Raw genomic sequence first — 17,379 nt, 5'->3', positions numbered from 1 at the left:
GTGGAAGTGGATGGAGGATGGAGGATGGAGGATGGAGGATGGAGGATGGAGGATGGAGGATGGAGGATGGAGGATGGAGGATGGCATTGTTTGTATTGTTTGCGCGAGACCCTGACACTAACCGATTCTGGCTAGTGGTATCTGAGGTGGCCGGTGACGTCGTTGGCCCCTGCCGACCGCTGGTCTACTTCTTCTTCGACTTTCTCCATCTCTGGTTCTCGTCCTTGTGCCTGATCGTTCAACCAATTTCTTTTATTCTAGTGCACTAGCTCATTTCTTTCTAAACACGTAGTAAGCAGGCAGCATACCTTTTTTTATCCCGAATTTCGCCATGGCAGCATCCTCCATCTCCTCTCCTGTCAACTTTATCCTTCCATCCTCCAGCTCAGGCTCTTCCATCAAGAAACCCATCAAGACGGTGTCCAAGCCTTGCTTCGGCTGCGATTGCGGTGATGAGGAATGTGATTGCTGCATTTGCACTGTAATGTGGTATGTCCATATCTCAACCTATATCGCTTTTACCATGACCGTTACTAACCCATGATTGACTCCTAGAATGGCCTTGTCACACAGATACATTCCCGCAGCGTCTAAGTTCCCCGAGGACGCTGAAAGATTTAACGACGCATATGGCATTGACTAGCACATACTGGAATATGATTGGGCTGATGATGTCAACGAGAGGGATAGCTATCACGATTGACGATCTGTATTTAAATGTCTCATTCCATGCCGTTTACTTGGATCAAACATTTCTGATCGAAAATTATAACTTCCTTTCAGCCTTCAGATTTCAGCTTCTGTCGATCATCCATTGTTATATGGTTCCACGTGGGCTCATTAATCTACAGCGAGGCTTATGCGCAAACTCGGCAGAAACACGACATTGCCCCCGATATCTCCGATGCAGGCTGCAGTTGCAGCTGCTCCCCTCCACCTTTTCTGCCTTGCACATGACCCAGGCAGCTAACAGATAGCGGGATGATACCCGGACTAGCGCCTCGTCGATGGTCTAGACTAAGCACTGATAGGTTAGAATCCTTGCCCAGCCACAATTGTTGCTTCAAACGAGTCATTAGCGTCACAGGACACGAAGAGATCGTTCAGCCTGGCCTATCTATACCCAATACCTTCCGCGCATACTCAATAGCATATGGGCATTTACTATGCATCCGCGAGCTCTGTTGGCTGGAAGTGCCACATGGAGCATCTCTTGTCCAAAAGCTTCATGCAATTTGACGTGAAATTACACCCAACGATGCGATTACCAGTTTTCGACTGTCACGACAGGCACTAACTGAGAGTACTAGTATTAGCCTTATCGTCCAGAGATAAGCCCCGCTTAAGCGCCCATGATCTAAAAATAGCAATTAACAGGCTCCGCGCTAATGCCACCAACGTCTCAACTACTGCATAGCGTCGCCATTAATGCATGCTCAAGGCCACACGCACCGTTCGTGCAACACCGGACGAGGGAAGTGGCTAGCCTTGTGGTCCTAATGGTGCAGGTGAGAAATAGGCCGAAGCACAGCCGCATGAGAACACCACTTTCGTACTCCGCATACCTCATGAGGGAGCCTGATATTCGAAATTAGCCTACTGATCCCTGTCGTAGCTGTCTATATCAAATCCACCAAGCCCCGCTTGAAATGGCCATGTTGAAGTTGTCTAAAGTTCGCGCCCCGATACAAATCTATGGCTTCTCAAATGTTCACACCCTTACCATCTCGAACCAGTTCACCGTCTCCGTGCACATCATTGGACGATGGTGGGCATGATGTCGACTCGCTTTCGCCTAACGATGTGGCCGATCCGAGAGATGCGAAGGCCTCTCCTAGGCCTATCGCAAGGCGCGAATTCAGACCGATAACAAGGGCACCCTCGTCTCCGCAACCTGGGAATAGACTCACTAATTCGTCGGGTGACATGACAGTACAACGCTACTTGAGAAATGCTGCCAATGGAGATCAAAATGTCGTTTGTTTGGAACGAATACTGTCTGCCACTCCGCCCCCATCACTGCCACCCTGCGAAGTTGCAGACTCTAACATTGGGCCTGCTCGCGAAACTCTACCAGCATCCCTTCCTGAGGATACCGCTCTAAAGCAGGATTTTGACCTTAAGAAAGACGATGCACCTTTTACGACTGAGGATATTATCCTTGGAATTCGCAACATAATGACGAGAGAATACAAAGAGGAGAACATGGGATGCGCATACGTCTATCGTGACCGTAAGGATGGGAGTCAATATTTCAAAATCGGCTCTACGGATCGGATACAAGTACGCGAAAAAGAACTTCAGAACCAATGCAAGCATATCGGCTGGGAGCTGATTCCGGAGCCAAAGATGCCGATCTGGCAGTATAAACGACTAGAAAGGCTTGCTCACAGTGAGCTCAAAAACTTGAGACATGACCCCAATTGTGCCTGCAGTACCAAACATCGAGAATACTTTCGTGGCTCCAATGCAACTGCCTCTGAGGTTCTGGAGCGCTGGTCGCGCTGGTTCGTTAACTACGAGCCGTATGACAAGAAGAATAGGTTGAAACCTTTCTGGGTGGAACGACTGGAGACGTTCACCACGAATAGAAATGCGCTCACATATTTCAACTGCCATGGGAACAGGTGTTCGCGTCAAGAGTCCAAGCCTTTTGCTTGTCAAGCGTGCCTGCGCGCAGGATGGAAACGGTGGACACAGCCAACGATTCTCGAGAAAGCTGGGTACTCCTGCCAAACTTATATGAGGACTCTAGGACAGCGCTCACTAGTGCCTACATGCCTCCTGGGCATTATAGGCGGCAGACTGTTTGTGCCGGTGCTCCTTGTTCTTTTGCAGGGACATGGCGTCTCTTTCAAGACCATTCTCGACTTTACGATATGCATATGCTTGCTTTTCTGCTATCATTCCCATCGCGGGAGCTTGGAGAGTCTCCAGGGTCCATCGAGCCTGAGCAAAAAGGCCCCATCGACACCAAGGCAACTGCCTATGACACGTACGAACTCGAGCAGCGACAGCCACTATTCTGGTCGTGGGAAGAAGAGAAAGCTGTCCAAACAATCTCCGGAAGATGACACCAAAGGTTCCAAAAGCCCCAGTGACTCAAATAAGGGACGCAGCATCACCCCACAGCTTCGTCTGGACCTAAGCATCCTTGGCCAGCAAACTCTGCCCAACCCTTTCATGATACCTCAAGGGGCGGGCTCGAGACTCACTGTGGATCAGAAACAGAAGACCAGAAGACGAAAAAGCGACATTCACTGAAAGGCTCGTCCTCGGTTTTGGATCTTGTAGAAGTGCCAAGCAACATACCACATGGAGATGATTTCAATAAGATCAGGTATTACAATGCGGGTAGCCAACATGCGTTGCAGATATGAATGTGTGGGCACTGAGGGCATGCGCTCATGCTAGTAACTTGTATGGTAGTTGGAGACAGGACATTCATTGGACGACGGGTACGCCTAGATGCACGAGGCCATCACCCATGGGGTATCAGGATTGCCATCGGGTCAGTCGGCAAGGTGATCATCAACAAGGTTTCCTGTCGCTCAAATTGAGTTTCGTGATCTCAGATCCTTTTCTCAAGCCTGGGCTGACGTAGTGGACTGTCACCTGACCATCCGTCCACTGACTTTCTGGGCGTCTTCAGCAAACTCAACTCGTCCACTGGGCTGAGCATCAAGTCTGTACTTTCTACTCCAGACGGTCCTACTGAGTAACAGATGTACGCAAGCAATGCCATCGCTATCCACATTGGCCACCCGCGACTTGCGAGCAGCTCATGCTGATACCAGAATGCAACGACTGTGCCGTGGGAGGAACATTCCAATTAACAGTCAATGAGCGGTGATCAACCGGACGGCTATGGCCAGCCATTCTTTATCATTACCTGGGTCGAGTTTGGCCTGGGCATCATTCTAATGGCTGCTAGATGCTTCGCTGCCTCGAGATTGGTCCACAAGATTGCAACGGATGTGTATCTAGCCATTGCCACATTTGTGAGTTTCCTCCTAACTTTCTTGAAGACCTACTCATGCGAGAATCGCAGATCCTTGGAGCTGCAAGCATGGTAATGCTCACCCTGGGAGCCTCATACGGCCTTGGCCTTCCCCAGACCTTGCTCAGCTTCAACGACAGCAAGATGGCGCTGCTCTATGGTTGGATTAATCAGCTGCTGGCCCTTGTTGCAATCGGCTTAGGGAAGCTTACCATGGTCGCATTCCTCGAGCAAATTCAAGGCTATCATACCAAAGCCCGGTCGATCTTTTTGTGGTCCCTGGCGGGGAGCAATCTCATCGTGAACTGCATCGCCGCGATTCTGATGATGCTCCAATGCTCCCCGAGGAGGTTACTCTGGGAGGCATATGCAAAGGGGGGCTGTCCTTGGCGGACTCGGATCCAAATCTTTGGCTATATACAAGGACGTAAGTTCTCGTGAACCTTGACTAATGGGCTCGATCTGACCTGATAGCTTGGTCCGCTTTTTGTGACTTCCTGCTGGCATTGTACCCGATGACTATCCTTGCGCGGGTACAGGCTTTTTCCATTCTAACTCGTATCGGTCTCTGCGCGCTGATGGGTTGTGGTATAATGTATGCCATGTATACCTCTCCAAAAGGTTATACTGACTCAGTATAGCGCAGGTGCTTGTGCGATTGTGAAGACAGTTCAATTAACAATCTTAACAAGGATCAATGATCCCACTGGTGCGTCCAGTCCGTCTATGAGCGACACCAGCTAACCGTAGCATAGAGCAACTTGGCACGGTTATTGTATGGAACCAGTGCGTACCCTTTCTCTACATGCCAAATCGCGAATTAACAGCTCATAGGACCGAAATGTGGGTGGTCTTTATTGTCAGCTGTATCCCACCTACGAAAGTCTTCTTCAGGCACATTTATCGCCGGGGTTCGATCCGGTTGGGCTCGCTTGTTGAGCAAATCCGTCCGCGGGAACAGGAGGTGAAGTAAATACGTTACCTTGTAGCTGAAGTATCCCTTTATCAGATGAGTTTCAGGGAGTAGCTACGTGTGGATCACGATGTGTAGCCCAGAGCGAAGGCGTTTCTCTATTCTACTGGCTAATACGGTATTCAAAGAATGGTATTATATTAATCTACACCTAGCTATAGGCCACCGAGAGAATACAACGGCTCCTATTGACGACCTAGCCTGGGTTTGAAAGGGTCCAATTTAGGGTTATGCGCCAAATCGCTCTCCGATATCATTCACGAAGCCAGTCCATTTTCATGCAACGATTCCCTCTCGGATCATCGACCACATTCATTCAAGACGCCATTCCTCTTTCTCCCTGGATAAAGCCCGTACTTCCCTGTAATTATTCGAGCAACCCTAGCCTCACTTCTGCTCAAGCCATTCCCATTCTCCTTTCACCAGAGAGCCCTATCAATGGTACTAGGAAATGTACAGCACCTCCCACATTTATAAATACCGTATCCTCCCCCTCTCTCCCAATCCTCTCTGCATCCAAACTCTGCCCCTAAAAGCCTGCTTCCACGCCTTGCTCTTTTCTCAGCCATATATCATTATAGCTTTTATAGCATCTCTACAGTTTCCACAATCAAAAGATCATCCGAGTTATGATTACAAGCATCAAGCGCCAAAAACCATCTATGACTGCACATACTACGTCTCGCAATGCCGGCATCAAGACGAGAGTACTGTCTCTTATATTACACCGCCCCAACTCCGTTCTATATCAATAAGCTACACACAATCAAGCGCAGTCATCCACAGCAAGATATAGATGATAGAGTTGTGTTCATTACCTCTATAAGGGATCTTATATCATAGTACCAACTCACGCGGCATCCGTGCTTTCAACATACCGTCATGTCAACGGAAATAACCGTTATCCTCCTTCTGGGCAGCAAGGGAGCGCATCACATGCTGAGAGGCCATTCTACTCAAGAACATCAGATATAGCTTATGAAATATGGTTTTCCATGCGATAGACTATGGACATCACCTGCCCAAGTCTATTCACAGACAGTGCCATGGGCACGACGACCCAGACGTCAGTATGCTAGCGCACACCGATAAGCACAGATTGTTGGCTGCGCTTGGCCGAGGAAATGGACCTCTGAGGATAGATACTAAACTCCGTTGTCGAAGGGGTTAATCAAAGCATCTAACATACTACTTTCAATGCACAGACGTCGGCTGTGTCAAAGACATACATTGCCGTGTTGAAGATCGCAGAAGGAGAGGCTGGGTGTGGATTTGAACCATTTCCCCCGAGGATATTAGAGAAGGATTTATCGCTATAGCCTGGTGAGGTTTTTATGCTGACTTGAAAGAGTTTACTGGGAGCATCTTAATGGCGAAGATGTTGCGGTTGTCAGGAGGTAGAAGAAGAGCAGAGCGCGGGGATCATCGTCCGATGGCCCGGGTTTTGGTATCACCGGGGATACTATATTCGGAGTGCTCTGATGATATGCCTCACTAAAATATGTGAACATCACCGGCACGGATGTCCAGGGATGACAGGTACACAGGATGCCAGAATTGACCAAATGGGAGTGATGTTGTTTTTCCCCTCCTGTCAGATATACGCAGGTTTTATATCGATTCCTGGCCTATGTCCAGGTTGACAGGAAGAAAGTAGTGGCTGGATTGCATGTTCCTGGTTACGCGAACCCAGGCACCCAATCTTGCGTAGGATTCGGCCAGGGCCGTTCTTCATCGGGGAGACTTTGCGCACGACCTTCAGCCAAACGCTCCCTGTTCGTTTGACGGAGTCATGCTTTACGTCAAAGGAGTCGGCCGTTACTCTGGAACGCCAGTTCCGCTGCCTACGCCTTGACATGAACGCTACGCTTGAGAACTTTTCTCCGATGCTTACCGCTATTCCTCGCGCAAGCCAAGTTAATCGCCATGACAACCGCGGCATTATCAAGAGGCTTGGAGGGGGAGACGTACGACGAGCAGTATCGAACCTATTGCGTGGGTTGGTTGGTGAATGGCCATTATTGTGCTAGCCATTGCTGTTGGCATTGGCCCTTGTCAGATACGACATTCTCCAGCGATTGTCCGGTTGTGGTCTGGAGCTGATACTCGATTGATTTTGAGTCGATTTCTGCAATGTGGCTTGACTCGTGTGCTCTTATTTGATAAGATACCGAATAAGTTTAACATCTACCGAAAACGCTAGATAGTGATCCTATCAGAGCTGAGCAATTTCCTAAATAAATCATCGGTGAATCTTTGTCCGAACCTATAGCTAAAAAGATTGATCATGTCTGTCTGAAGCCATTAGCCGTGACGACATCAATATTAGTGTGTGAATATCCAGCCGACAGAGAATAACATAATATGCGGAGCCACATACAGCAAGATGAACTGATATATGTTATGCAAGCGTGATAATTTCATACTTGGCTTCTTGCAGTTATTTATGAATAGGCATATAATTTTTCATGATGAATAGGTAGATGACATGGTTCATGTGGATGAAGATAAAGCGAATCTTCGCGGCGAGGAAACTGGGCCTGTGCTATCGGGGAGACTATTGTTGCGCGCTTTGTGTAAGTAAAGTGGAGGAGAAAGAGTCTTCTCGCTTTGTCGGTGCGGTGGTTTGGCAATCACTTGAATCCTCGAACTCACGAGCATGACTTCCTCCACCTAATCCGTGCCAATGTATATAGACCAACATGCGTTATCATCAGCCAAACGCACATCACCAGGTTTCCTCCGAACCAGAACCTTGTACAATATCTCGACAGACCAGCGAAGAGCTGCATTGCTCTGCAGCTTCTGTCAATGTAGCAAATGATGTTGACTGCCACGAAGCACGGGTCTTACTAGCATTATTCGTTCATTAGTATAATCACCGGTAGAGGGAATTCCAGACTACTCAGCCCCAGATGATGAAAAAACTGCCATGCCTCACTCGTAGCTCCCATATGTCCCTGGTGGGCAGAATCTCGTCATCCAACGTGGTGATTTTGGGCTTCCACACATCTGGCATAGATCATTGTGACTGGGGTCGGGTTTTGGAACGTCCTCGTAGCTTAAGTGGATGGCTTCGGCCACCGTCAACCTTCTCCCTGCTTCATCTGAAGGAAAGGGGGCTGTTGTCGGACGATACATCTTAAAGAGGAGAAGAGGATGACAAGATGACGAAGATGGTGAGAGAGGCAAGAGGGGGCGGAAGATCAGGCGGCAATAAAGAGAAACGGTTTGGTATGGTCCAGTAGTAAGTGAAAAACCCAGCAGCCACTAAGAATGGTAATATTCGAAGGCTTTTACTCTTCCCTAATATTTTGTGTCAGTAGAATAAGAATGTATTGAGATGGAATACCTAAGATTTGTGAAGTTGTATCATAAAATAAGTGTACATGAGTTTAAACATCTCTTTGATGTCATATTTTATGTCTTCATCTGTCTTACAAGTCTGGCCATTATTTTGTCAAGTGTTGCTTTGCGTCAGCAACAAAGCAAAAACGTCATTACTTCCTGCTTCGAATGACTCCCTTTATCAGTTGTCCTTAGATTGGATTACTAGCGCTCACGAAGTCATCTGAAGCAATCTTATCAGCTACAGGCCGTCTTTTGAAATAATGATGGCCGCAATATATTCTATCCGTGCCTGGGGGTAAAATATTGAAAGAATTGATACAACCACATCACTCTTGTGCTATACTATAAGGTCAGAAATTTGGCTTGTCTTCGAGTCTGGACTTGTTGTTCTAGACTGCTAGGAAAACCTGCTATCGACCATATAGATTCCAATGGAGCCCCTTTTCGAGTTCAATAAGACAAGGCTGGGCCATTGCCGAGTTTCCGGTTCCTTCCTTCCATCCTGCGGTATTCGATTCCTTCGAACAGACTTATAGCCAAGTCGTTGTGAAATGCATTGCATATTGCTTATGCACTATGTACTTTCATCTCTGGAGATGTTCAAATCTAAGCCTCAAATATCCAAGACACTAACTGAAACTTGATATAAGCCAAGAAACCGCCATCCAAAGACAACATATCGGAGCTGTTACGGAATATATATAGCACTACTATCTTTGGAGACATAGAAACCAGAGACAACAAAATCCGAATACACCCGGTGGTAATCAAACAAAAGTACGCATGATTCGCGATGAAATCCATCAAAGATCAGAGTCAAGAGCCGAAGGAACCAAGCCAAGAGAATAAGATCATATGATATTGAAGGAATATGCCAATCTACCTGCCCCTAGAAGCACCCAATCTAATGAACAACAACACCTCATACCTCCCAGACCATCTAATATCCAACATAAGCACCAAACCAGTCTCCTCGTATCCCAGCACTGCCCACACCACCAATCCTAACAGACATATATCGTTAAACAAATCACCCCAACCTAAATTAGTACATAGTAGTACCTAGGTAAGGCAGTATCCGTACACACCAATACCACCCCAGGAATCTATCTCCTCATCTTACATCCATTCCCCAAAGGAAACGTCCAATGATTCGATGGTTCGCCAAAAACCAAGCCCGGTGGAGCATTCGTCATCATTCATCCATGGACTAAACTACCGACTAGCCTCACAGTAAGGACTAAAGCCCGACTTGTTCCATGCCTTATCGGTGTCTTACGGATGACTACGGAGTCGATTGCATTACGCCGTACGGAGTACTGCTTAACTGGATCGGTAGTAGTGGGGTTGGTTGGGGCTTACTCAGCTTGAGACCTAATTTAATGTGATTTATTTGTTTATTTATTTATTTTATGTTTTCCCTTGGTTTGAAAAGTGGCTTCTTTTTCTACAGAAAAAGAAAGAAAAGCAAAAAAGAAAAGAAAAGAAAAGAAAAGGGGAAGGATCAAACGATCTGGTCCATGGGTCGGGACTGCAGAACGGTGCTTAGTTCAAGGTACGGACGGGTACGGGATGGGAAAACGGTTCGATCTTCGCGGATTGTCTCAGACATCTGCAATCTCGAAGAGTTTATTTAAGTGCATCTACCTACTTGGCAGAGTACTCCGTAGTACTCCGTAGACAGGATAATATATCAAGGCGAAGCATACAGCGGTCGATCTGCACTTGTAGGTCTGAGATCATGGCAGATCATCGGGGTTAATTTCGGAGGAGTAGGGCTCTCGAGGGCCATGTGCGGATTGGATACGCCGATGATTCTCCTGTAGTCTGTATACCCCGTGGATATATAAAAGTGTGCACCAATTTAAGAATCTGAATCCACAATTGGGCAACCGTAGTTATTAGACTGACACAATTGGAACCTTCTTTCATTTCATCCATTCGATGTTTTCCCTCGGAGAATGAATCCTTATCTTACCCACTCGACGGCCGAAATAATCAATCAGAGTTTTTGACTAGGCCTCAGGCAAAGTGCGAATGTCCAGAGTCTAGAGAAGTGAGTAGACACTAGATAGATGAAGTATTGTTACCCCACCACGCAGACCGCAGCCCGCAGCACCCCACAGTGACTAGGAGGGACCACGAGAGAATGACGAAATCGTGCGCCTCTTAGGCCGATCACTGGTTGAAGGGATACTCACTACTCCGTCCTCCGTACCATAGAACGGCTTATGGTTATTTCCTCGTCTTGTTTCCTTAGTCCGGTCAACTAGGGCGGAGCTTGGACTTTTGCAGTTGCGATTTCACACATGGCAGGTTTTCATTACATAAATGACTAGGGCGAAGACTAAGAGCCAGCAGTTGGCTTGGACCAGGTTCCAGACACGTCGAGAGTCTAGACAGCGCCATGACCTGCATCCCCTCCAGGTAACATCACCTGCTTAGCGCCGGTTGTTCCGGTGGTATGGTCCAGGATGCAGGGTAGATGTGTTGGAAGTCGTAGTTGGGAGTTGGTACCTACAGGCTGGTAACCTGGGACAGGTGCGTCGCTGATCCAGAGAATTTGCCGCCGTTGTCTGCTTGGCACCGCGCGTGGTTGGGTGAATGTCACTAGTATCTGGCTGGTATCGAGTCTAGCGACTAGGGAGTGTAGTACGGAGTCTCTAGTAGTATCTGCCTACGACCTGCAGGCATCTGCGATAAGGCGCCGAAATTGATGGGCGGGGCTTTCCTGCCTGCTGATAGGTGAACCGGTCCAGTCGAAATTAGCCTGGCGATACCACGATCGCGAGGCGCTTCTTGCTGGAGGCTCATTCCGCCTCCGAGATTGGATGGTGTCTCTGGCTCAGCCGCTCGATCCTGGCGCTTAAGGCTCGCGTAGGTCAAGCATGTGGACGGTGGAGGGGGATGGTGTTAGTCCAGGAGACAAAGAGGGGTCATCGAGCTGAGCTGCGGCCGGAAATGGTGGCCATAGCGAAGAGACAAGGGAAAGGGTTAATTTAAAAAAAAGGGAACTAATGAAGGCCGTCGAGGGAGCCAGCAGATCATGCGATCGAGGGAGGAGTTCCTTGTCCCCCTCCCCCCTCCCCTCCCTTGTCCCCCCCCGGCATGAGCACCCCTGCAAGCGTGAAAGAAAGCCAGCGACCAGGAGGTTAGTAGGCGAGGTAGCAGTGCTAACTTGCCTAAGGTGCTACCTCAACCATGTGGCCAGCCGGCTACCCACCTCAACGGCTCCCATCTCGGCCACTGCGGAATCCTAGCAGGATCAATAAAAGTGCCACAGCACGTGGAGTTTTTGACCCGATCGACGGATCCTGGTTAGTCTGGCCTTTGCGAGTGCGTTAGATGAAAATGGTCGCTGAGAGCCTCCAGACGCTGGTGACATTGACAATGCAGGCCGGCGTATCGCGGGGTGCTCCCAACAGACAAAAGAGGAGCCTGCGCGGCCCAGGAGCAAATCCTCCCACGCCAGCTGGCTACTGCGACGTCGAAGCGCTGGACTGTGCACAGTTCTCTTGTGGTCTCCGCACGACATCCACGAGGGATCAGGCACCGTGGAAAGCGGAAAAGATCCCAGGCGCTTCGGATGGCGGTCGCCGAGAACGGGCCCCATAATTCTTCCATGACGCTGTCCAAGTGTCAACCACCGCAGGCTCCCCGGGTGGAGCAAGGCAGCAAAAGCTAACCGGACGGAGGAAATTGGTCAATGGGACGCACGCTGGTCGTAAACGGGGAATTCGGGGACTCCCTCGTGACACGTGTGTTTTTCAGCGCGGCACTTGGAGGGGCGAGTTAATCTATTTACATTTCTACCCTTACCAACAAGGGCAGCCAGGTGGATCGCAAGCAATGCCTCGAGGGGATTCGTTCGGTTAGTCTCCAACGCCTGGCGGGCGGTTAATTCAATTTACATCCCACTGCCTCCCGCGAGAGGGAGGTTCTTGATCCTGGCCGATCATTGCCGTGGCGGTCAACGCAATCACAGGATCGGACAATCGGGCGCTCGCCATGCTCCGGACGGAGAGGGGCGCAAATAAACGTGTCACGTAACTGGTAATTGGTAGCCTGCCTAGGGTCGGTCCACGGGTCTGAGTCTGACCGTCTCGGCCAAAGCGCCTCCATTGACCTCATCCACCGTTTCACCGTCGGCTACTTTCAGGACAGGCAACATATGCGATCCTCCGGATCTGACAGCCCCGAGTGGTAGAAATCTTGGATGGGGGGGTGGTCCATTCCCTTTTTGCTGTCTTGATCTTGTTGTAGTTTTTTTTTTCTTTTTTTCTTTTTTTTTTTCCCTTTTTCCACTTTCCCTTGTTATGAATCTGAACCCTGGTAGGAAGAACAAACATCACGCCAGGGGCATCTCATCTGGAGTACTCCGTCCTCCAGACCAGCTAGAATGCTCTGTAATGATAATAAACATTAAACGACCCTCTGAGGTGACAGGAGGATCCGTGAGCCTGCAGCGATGCGCCAAGCTGTCGTCACAGAAAGTATTCGTTCGAAACGAAACTTGTCGATCTCCCCGTCAGCATATAGTACGAAAAGGATGGACACCTCCGATCCAAAGCGTACAGAAAACGGTAAGTGAGTGCATCGCCATCTGCATCATCATCATCTTCCTGTTCCAGGGGGGCCGTCTGGCGGAACAATCCAGAAAGACCCTTTTTTTCCATTTCCTTTTGGTTCTAGTTTGGTCTGCCCGGCCACGAAAAGGGAGACGAAGCCAGAAACACGCGATAACCCTCCAAGGCCCGAAACGGTAAGAATTGGGATCCATAGCGTGGCTGGCGGCCGCTAAGTCAGTGGGGGCCAAAAAAGAACAGGACAAAAGTTCTGAGCCTGATGCATCCGCCAGAGGCTAGCCACGCTAGGCGAAACATTGATCGGGTCCGATGGCTCTGGGTGGTGAAAGTGCGCGGGAATGCCTCCTGGTGATCGTGGAAGGAAGCCAATCCTCGGGGACAGACGGTTGGTGAAATGGGGCCCCCGGCTTCCCCCCCCTGCTGCTCCCTGCTCCCTGACGTTGCCTCCCTGGCATAGAGGAAGGGGGAAGGAATTAGGGAGCATGCATCGCCCCGGGGAAGGAATTAATTGAACCGCCCATTGCTTATCGCCATGTGGTTCCGGATCTAAAAGGCCATGCCTCGCTATCATGACGATCTCGCACGACTCCACGTATGTCAGGCGGCGTCGTTCGCACTGAGCCAGTAGCCACCCAGCCAGGACTGCCTTTAGCCCCGGCGGACGCTTTCCAGACCCGCCTGCAAATACGAATCAGGGCTGGGGGGTTATCCTGCCATGCTGGAATTGGCCCCCAAACCATCCGGATTCAACTAATCGTCCAGGTAATTCATCGCCGCCGTCGCTGAAGGAAGATGAGCCGAAACAAATCAGAGCATCATCGGGCGGGGGGCTTGTAAATCATTCACTGGATCCATTTTACTGGCGGTGACACTCAAGCTGGCTCAACACCCTTAGCCTCCTGGGGCTCGAAACGATGATTTCTTTTAACCTTCTCCAAATCGAGCGTGACTGGGGACGGAAGGAGGGTCGAAAAAACTAGTTTCAGCCGGTCCTTCCACTATGCTAGGAGCTTGTTTCTGTTCCCCCAAGGCGGCTCTCAGCCCAAAACCCGCCATCTCCGAGTCTATTCCCGCCGTGGCTCTCCTCTTCGCAAACGAAGTGTTGGTACGGAGTATGGATCATCAGACCGGTTAGGGCGATACGACTGCTGATGTCAATTGCGAATCTCCTCTCACCCCGTCATCTTAGAGTGGAGTCGCGAGGGACGGACAAGGGGGAGGGGGAGTAAGAGGTCAGTCGAGTCCGACTCCATCCTGGCACTTGAACTGTTGGGACCGACCTTCACGTGGCAATGGTGCAGGACTATCCCCTATCGAGCACCCTGACTCAGAGCCGGAGGGAAGCATAATCCGACTGGAGGGCGACTGGAGTGGTCCAGCTCTGTCCGGAGTAGTTAAATAAACTCTGAAAATGGGCCGGGTTCGATCCTAGTAATAACCAGAGTCCCCCCTCCGACGGGGCTGGGCCGACGTCTAACGATTTTCATGTTATTCCCCAAGGGCCGTTCTGCAGTGACAGGACCCGCCAAACACGACGGGTGATTCTCCGTGCTATCAGACCACAGGCGGGTGAACCATGGCTACTGCCAACGATGCGACCGATGGGCAAGGCCAAGGAAAATCCGCGATGGGATCGTCTCCACGCCCCAGGGACCATCCAGGGAGGAAGCACGCCGGGCAGGTCAAGCGTGTTGGTTGATGGTCCCAGGAGGGAAAGATGGGCCTGGAGGGAAGTCTGGGACGGTGGCAGTGAAGGGCCTCCTCCATCGACAACTACGCGGTAGAGGATTTGAAATAATAATAACCATAATATCCAAATCCCCGACCTGTCAAAATAAAATAATTCCTCTCCAGTCCCAAACGGGAGAGAGCTTCAGCTGGAAATTAAAAATAGCGAGCGTCGACGGTAATGGGTATACGAAAAAATCGCGAATCAGCGTAATTATCTGGACCTAGTGGCAGCAGTAAGTAAGCCCAGGTAATTCCATACACCCACTGGCCGTCGCTCGTTCGCTCGTTCGCCCGCCATAAGCTGCCAAACTCCAGGACGAACCACCTGGTAATCTTCGGCCCCCGTTCGTTGCGCTTATTCTATCGCTGGGCCACGGAACGTTAAATACTCTCTTCTAGCCAGTCTTCTGGAATCTCCCCAGCGTATCGACCTGAGTGTTCCATCCATCCCGTCCGCCGTCCAGGTGAACCAACCTTCCGCAGTGGATATAGTTGCTTGTCCATCCGGAAGGATTCTGTGCCTAAGCCTGCCTACCTAACTGTATGTTCCGTACCCTGATTTGCTTTCCTTCGATCTACCACCCGTTGGATTTTGGTTGTACTTCTTCCCTTCATTCCCCCCACGACCTCTCTCTCTTCCTCTCTCTTGTGGACTTCTCCCTGCCTTCATTTATTCTTCTTCTTATTCTAGTCTTCTCCCAGCACTTGTTCCTCTCTCATTCTAGTTCTGGCATTTTCCCCCAAAGCACCAATGTTTTCCAATGAATTCTATCACTCACCAGCGGACTCGCATGTTCGTCACAGGCAGCTGAACGAGTCTGTTTCATCTAGTTGGAGACTCCCTTCACCAGCCTCTGCGCCTTTCGTCCTGGATCTTGCCCACCTGGACGACTCAGCTCAGGTGAAATCTGCGAATCCATCAGAAACGACCCTTGCATCGACTCTGCCAGGCTGGTTTCCTGGGATCCCAAGTCCGGGCTCGGTTTTCAGTTCTCCTCGCAGTCAGAGGTCCAGCATTAGCTCAGTCGACGGACAGAGCCATCTATCATCCTTACATCCGAATCAGTTCTTAGCCAGAACGCCTTTTCCATCGGAACTCATCTCTCGGGACTGTGAACCAGCAAGCTCTCCTTTAAGCCTGGTCCGAAGAAGTCCACAGCAAGCCGTTGCAGAACCCTCACAGTATGTGGCACTCTTCATATTTTCCCTGCTAAGGCGCTGTTTACTGAAAAACCCTTGGCTTCAGGACGTCAGATTACCGATTTTTACCTCAGTCGATGCATCCCGGATCAGTAGCATTTCTAACAACCAACATGGCACACAACTCTCAGAGTAGGTTTTATAGTGCGTTTCCGCAGCAGCAGAGTATATACTAACGCAGAGCAGATTACAGCTGGCAAAACAGGCCGCCGCAGCCTCTCCATCCCACTTCAATGGCCATGGACCAGCACTCATATCCCCAAGCACATGCTCTGCCGCCGCAGCATGGATACCCATCTGCATATCAACCTCCGCACACTAGCTCCCAGGGCTTTTATCAGCCGGGACTCCCCTCGTCACATTACCTTTCCTCGCAGCCGGGTGTGCCACAGAGCCGGCACCAACCTCGAAGGTACAGATTTCCATCCCAGTAAAGCCGTCGAGATTGAGAGACTTACACCTGCTTCCATAGCTCCTCCATTCCTTACCCATACCCCAGCGCTTCTGTGTCCGGCAGTCCACCCACAATCCCGGACCCAGCATTCACATCAACGTGAGAACACAGCATCCTGAGAGTAACATCGAGAGTCTAACCGATTATTAGACCTCCTTCCTACCTAGTCAACCAACCAGACTACTACTTAACACCAAACTCTTCGCTCTCGTAAGTAGACACCATGGTGATCGATCTACTCTTATGATCTAACCGATTTCAATGACAGACAAACCCCCAACTCCATGCCCCAACCGCACACCCTGATGCCTGCAGGCACCGTATACTCCTCTCCCGATTCCGCTCCCAGCTCCTCAGATCAAGATCAACAAGTTCGGGTCATCAGCTTTCGACCTAAACCTCAATGTTGGGACCACGGCTGCAATGGTCGTGAATTTTCGACCTTCAGCAACCTACTCCGACACCAACGGGAAAAATCAGGGGTGGTTGCAAAAGCAGAATGCCCCAGTTGTGGTGCGGTATTCACACGCACCACTGCCCGGAACATCCATGTTGCTCAGGGGAAGTGCAAGGGCATAGCCAGGGAGCCATCCGCTGAATAAGTGCCCTAAAGGCACTAGCGTCAGGGGCTATCAACGAGACATGCGTCTAGCATGACAAGGGCAACGCCTAATCATCGAATACGGGCTTACACCCAGAGGTCGGGCAGCAGTTTAACCTGCAGCGTATTCTACCATCACCCGTCTGGGCGACGGACTCAGAACAGATACATCTGTCATCTGTACAGATGGTGTGGGGATCAGAAGAGGGAAAGACCCACACGGACTTGGCCGAAGGACACTGCGAGGAGTGTCCACTTTTGCATATCAACTTCTCGGAACGAATATTCTTGCATGTGTCGTTTTCTTAGTTGCATTCGTTTAATACCCTGTGAATACCTTGCTAGATAGCCAGCTTGAATTTTTAGGTAAAACTTTGACCCGTACCCCTGCAATACATGGTCGTCAAGAAGAGGGCTATCACAGTGACTGCCACTACCGTCTGAGATGATCCAAGTTGGTCCTCATCACCAGGCCAAAATACT

General features: G+C 50.0%; 5 protein-coding genes across 5 annotated transcripts; 3 read left to right on the top strand and 2 right to left on the bottom strand.

Moving 5' to 3' along the window:
- Positions 1 to 321: 321 nt before the first annotated feature.
- BO80DRAFT_322538 (uncharacterized protein) lies at positions 322 to 489 on the bottom strand (the record flags this gene model as incomplete). The annotated part of the gene is made up of 1 exon (XM_025715147.1): positions 322 to 489. A coding segment is annotated over one exon (168 nt), but the record flags the coding sequence as incomplete, so codon positions are not given.
- Positions 490 to 1,326: 837 nt separating this feature from the next.
- On the top strand, positions 1,327 to 3,599 carry BO80DRAFT_193067 (GIY-YIG nuclease family protein). Its single transcript, XM_025714129.1, has one exon. The coding sequence runs from the start codon at positions 1,696 to 1,698 to the stop codon at positions 3,262 to 3,264; it is 1,569 nt and encodes a 522-aa protein (XP_025571760.1). The 5' UTR covers positions 1,327 to 1,695; the 3' UTR covers positions 3,265 to 3,599.
- A 243-nt stretch (positions 3,600 to 3,842) lies between these two features.
- Positions 3,843 to 4,973, top strand: BO80DRAFT_363982 (uncharacterized protein; the record flags this gene model as incomplete). The annotated part of the gene is made up of 6 exons (XM_025716127.1): positions 3,843 to 4,001; positions 4,052 to 4,427; positions 4,475 to 4,595; positions 4,642 to 4,709; positions 4,756 to 4,786; positions 4,835 to 4,973. The coding sequence occupies 6 exons, from the start codon at positions 3,843 to 3,845 to the stop codon at positions 4,971 to 4,973; spliced, it is 894 nt and encodes a 297-aa protein (XP_025571759.1).
- A 7,248-nt stretch (positions 4,974 to 12,221) lies between these two features.
- BO80DRAFT_364017 (uncharacterized protein) lies at positions 12,222 to 12,473 on the bottom strand (the record flags this gene model as incomplete). Its single annotated transcript, XM_025716129.1, has 1 exon — positions 12,222 to 12,473. A coding segment is annotated over one exon (252 nt), but the record flags the coding sequence as incomplete, so codon positions are not given.
- A 2,598-nt stretch (positions 12,474 to 15,071) lies between these two features.
- Positions 15,072 to 17,309, top strand: BO80DRAFT_414804 (uncharacterized protein). Its single transcript, XM_025718118.1, has 6 exons — positions 15,072 to 15,823; positions 15,888 to 15,973; positions 16,028 to 16,253; positions 16,314 to 16,394; positions 16,446 to 16,505; positions 16,564 to 17,309. Exons 1-6 carry the CDS (start codon positions 15,393 to 15,395, stop codon positions 16,895 to 16,897), a joined length of 1,218 nt encoding a protein of 405 aa, XP_025571757.1. The 5' UTR covers positions 15,072 to 15,392; the 3' UTR covers positions 16,898 to 17,309.
- Positions 17,310 to 17,379: the final 70 nt, after the last annotated feature.

The sequence above is a fragment of the Aspergillus ibericus genome, assembly GCF_003184845.1.
Source record: "Aspergillus ibericus CBS 121593 unplaced genomic scaffold BO80scaffold_45, whole genome shotgun sequence".
Lineage (NCBI taxonomy): Eukaryota > Fungi > Ascomycota > Eurotiomycetes > Eurotiales > Aspergillaceae > Aspergillus > Aspergillus ibericus.
This window is presented reverse-complemented; position numbering and strand designations above follow the sequence as displayed.

What these genes read in the sequence shown, in the direction of transcription:
- BO80DRAFT_193067 (XM_025714129.1), top strand. Translation starts at nt 1,696, where the DNA reads ATGGCTTCTCAAATGTTCACACCCTTACCATCTCGAACCAGTTCACCG.
- BO80DRAFT_414804 (XM_025718118.1), top strand. Translation starts at nt 15,393, where the DNA reads ATGTTTTCCAATGAATTCTATCACTCACCAGCGGACTCGCATGTTCGT. An exon ending in GACCCAGCATTCACATCAAC is followed by an intron (nt 16,395 to 16,445) that starts GTGAGAACACAG and finishes ACCGATTATTAG; the next exon opens with ACCTCCTTCCTACCTAGTCA. An exon ending in ACACCAAACTCTTCGCTCTC is followed by an intron (nt 16,506 to 16,563) that starts GTAAGTAGACAC and finishes TTTCAATGACAG; the next exon opens with ACAAACCCCCAACTCCATGC.